Source organism: Tripterygium wilfordii, chromosome 13 (assembly GCF_013401445.1).
Source record: "Tripterygium wilfordii isolate XIE 37 chromosome 13, ASM1340144v1, whole genome shotgun sequence".
Lineage (NCBI taxonomy): Eukaryota > Viridiplantae > Streptophyta > Magnoliopsida > Celastrales > Celastraceae > Tripterygium > Tripterygium wilfordii.
The window spans coordinates 15,753,100-15,755,180 of NC_052244.1; the positions used below are offsets into that span (position 1 = coordinate 15,753,100).

The window sequence follows — 2,081 nt, forward strand, 5'->3', positions numbered from 1 at the left end:
TCCCACTCACCCCACTTTTAATGTCCCATCACACATTCCACCAACTCATTACAACCCCAACCTTTTTCAGAACCCGTATGCTCTCCTTCCAAATGACTTTTCCATCAGTAAACTAATCTCAATGGAGTTAGATGACAACAACTACTATGTATGGAGCTCAAACTTCATAAATGCAATGGAAGCAAGGAACAATATTGGCTTCATTGATGGCAGCCTGACCATTCCAGACACTACGGACCCCAATTACTAACTATGGAAGCAATCCAATGGCCTGATCAAGACATGGATCACCAACTCAGTTTCTTCCAACATACTCAAAAGCACATCTGGATGGTCTACTGCCAAGGAACTATGGGATGATCTGAAGCACAGATATTCCATAGTTAATGAGACAAGGATCTATGAAGTTATTAGAGAAATCTCTAATATGAAGCAACAAGGCATGTCAGTGACTGATTATTATGCAAAAATGAAGACATTGTGGGATGAATTAAAAGAGTATCATGCAATACCAACTATCAAGTGTACTCAGTGCACTCTTGATATTCTCAAGCCTATCATGGACAAGAAAAATAAAGAAAAAGTCATGCAGTTTCTCATGGGGCTTAATGATAGCTACAGTGCTATTGTTAGTCAAATTCTTCTGCAAGATCCCTTCCCGGACATCAATAAAGCCTTCAACTTAGTTAGACAGGAAGAGAGAAAGCAGAAGTTAACAGAAAAGAGCCCCAGCATTTCCCAAGAAGCCATGGCCATGGCAGTGCAAAATTTTCAATCTTTTCAAAATAATGGAGCTTCCAAGTCCTTCAACAAAAGCAATGCACCTAAGAGAAATGCAGATGGAAATCAGAAATCCACTCAAAATACCAAGGAAGGTCTATTTTGCAACTATTGTAAAATGACAAATCACACAATTGACAAATGCTTCAGGATCCATGGTTATCCAAATCCACCCAACAACAATACCAGCAACACCAAGAAGTTCAAGCATACAAATTCAAATTACAAGAGTGGAAAAGCTCATGCAAATCAAGTCACTACAGAAACTGAGCATAAACCAACTCTGGAATTCTCTGCAGACCAATGCCAACAAATCTTACAATTCCTGCAGAATCAGGGACATCAATCTAATGGATCACAAGGCATTCAATCTCAAGCTGCTTCAGTTTCAGGTATATCAAACTCAATTGATCATAAATGTTCAAATAAATGGCTTTTGGATAGTGGCGCATCAGATCATATTATCTGCCATGCATCATTATATACAACATGTCATCCTGTCACTCATGCATATGTGCACTTACCTAATGGACAAAGACATAACATTACCCATTTAGGCAAAGTCATCATATCAGACAAAATTACACTCAATAATGTACTATGTGTTCCTTCTTTTAGTTTTAACCTTATCTCAGTTAGTAGATTAACTGAAAACAATAAATATGCTGTAATTTTCACACAAGGAAAATGTGAAATGCAGGACATAGCCACTTTGGAGAAGATTGGCTTGGGAATGGTGCTTAAGGGATTATATCTACTCAACAAAGATCACATTCAGTGTCTAGGACAATCCACTTTTGTTAATGCAGTTATTAGTTCAGAAACATGGCATAGAAGGCTTGGACATCCTTCTAAGAGCATTCATTCCCTAATATCTAATGTACCCAATATTGGTCCAGATTGTAAAGACTGCATTATGGGAAAATTTAAAAGAAAACCTTTTGGTATTAGTAATACTGTTTCCTCTGGTTCCTTTGATTTAATTCATATGGACATATGGGGACCTAATCCTATCACTTCCCTAGATGGTTTCAAATATTTTTTGACCATTGTGGATGACTATTCTAGAATGACTTGGATATACCTAATGAATTCTAAAAGTCAAACCAGAGATTACATCAAAGGTTTTATTAATTTTGTTAAAACACAGTTTAACACTAACATCAAAACAATTAGGTCAGATAATGGCCTAGAATTTAATATGGGAAATTTTTTTTTTCAACAAGGTATTCAACATCAAACTAGTTGCCCTTACACTCCACAACAAAATGGAGTTGTAGAGAGGAAACACCGACACATAA

At 36.8% G+C, this 2,081-nt stretch overlaps 1 protein-coding gene across 1 annotated transcript; it reads left to right on the plus strand.

Annotated features, from left to right (window-relative positions):
- The first annotated feature begins 262 nt into the window (after positions 1-262).
- On the plus strand, positions 263-1,552 carry LOC120013751. The gene is made up of 2 exons (XM_038865681.1): positions 263-1,172; positions 1,481-1,552. The coding sequence occupies exons 1-2, from the start codon at positions 428-430 to the stop codon at positions 1,522-1,524; spliced, it is 789 nt and encodes a 262-aa protein (XP_038721609.1). The 5' UTR covers positions 263-427; the 3' UTR covers positions 1,525-1,552.
- Positions 1,553-2,081: the final 529 nt, after the last annotated feature.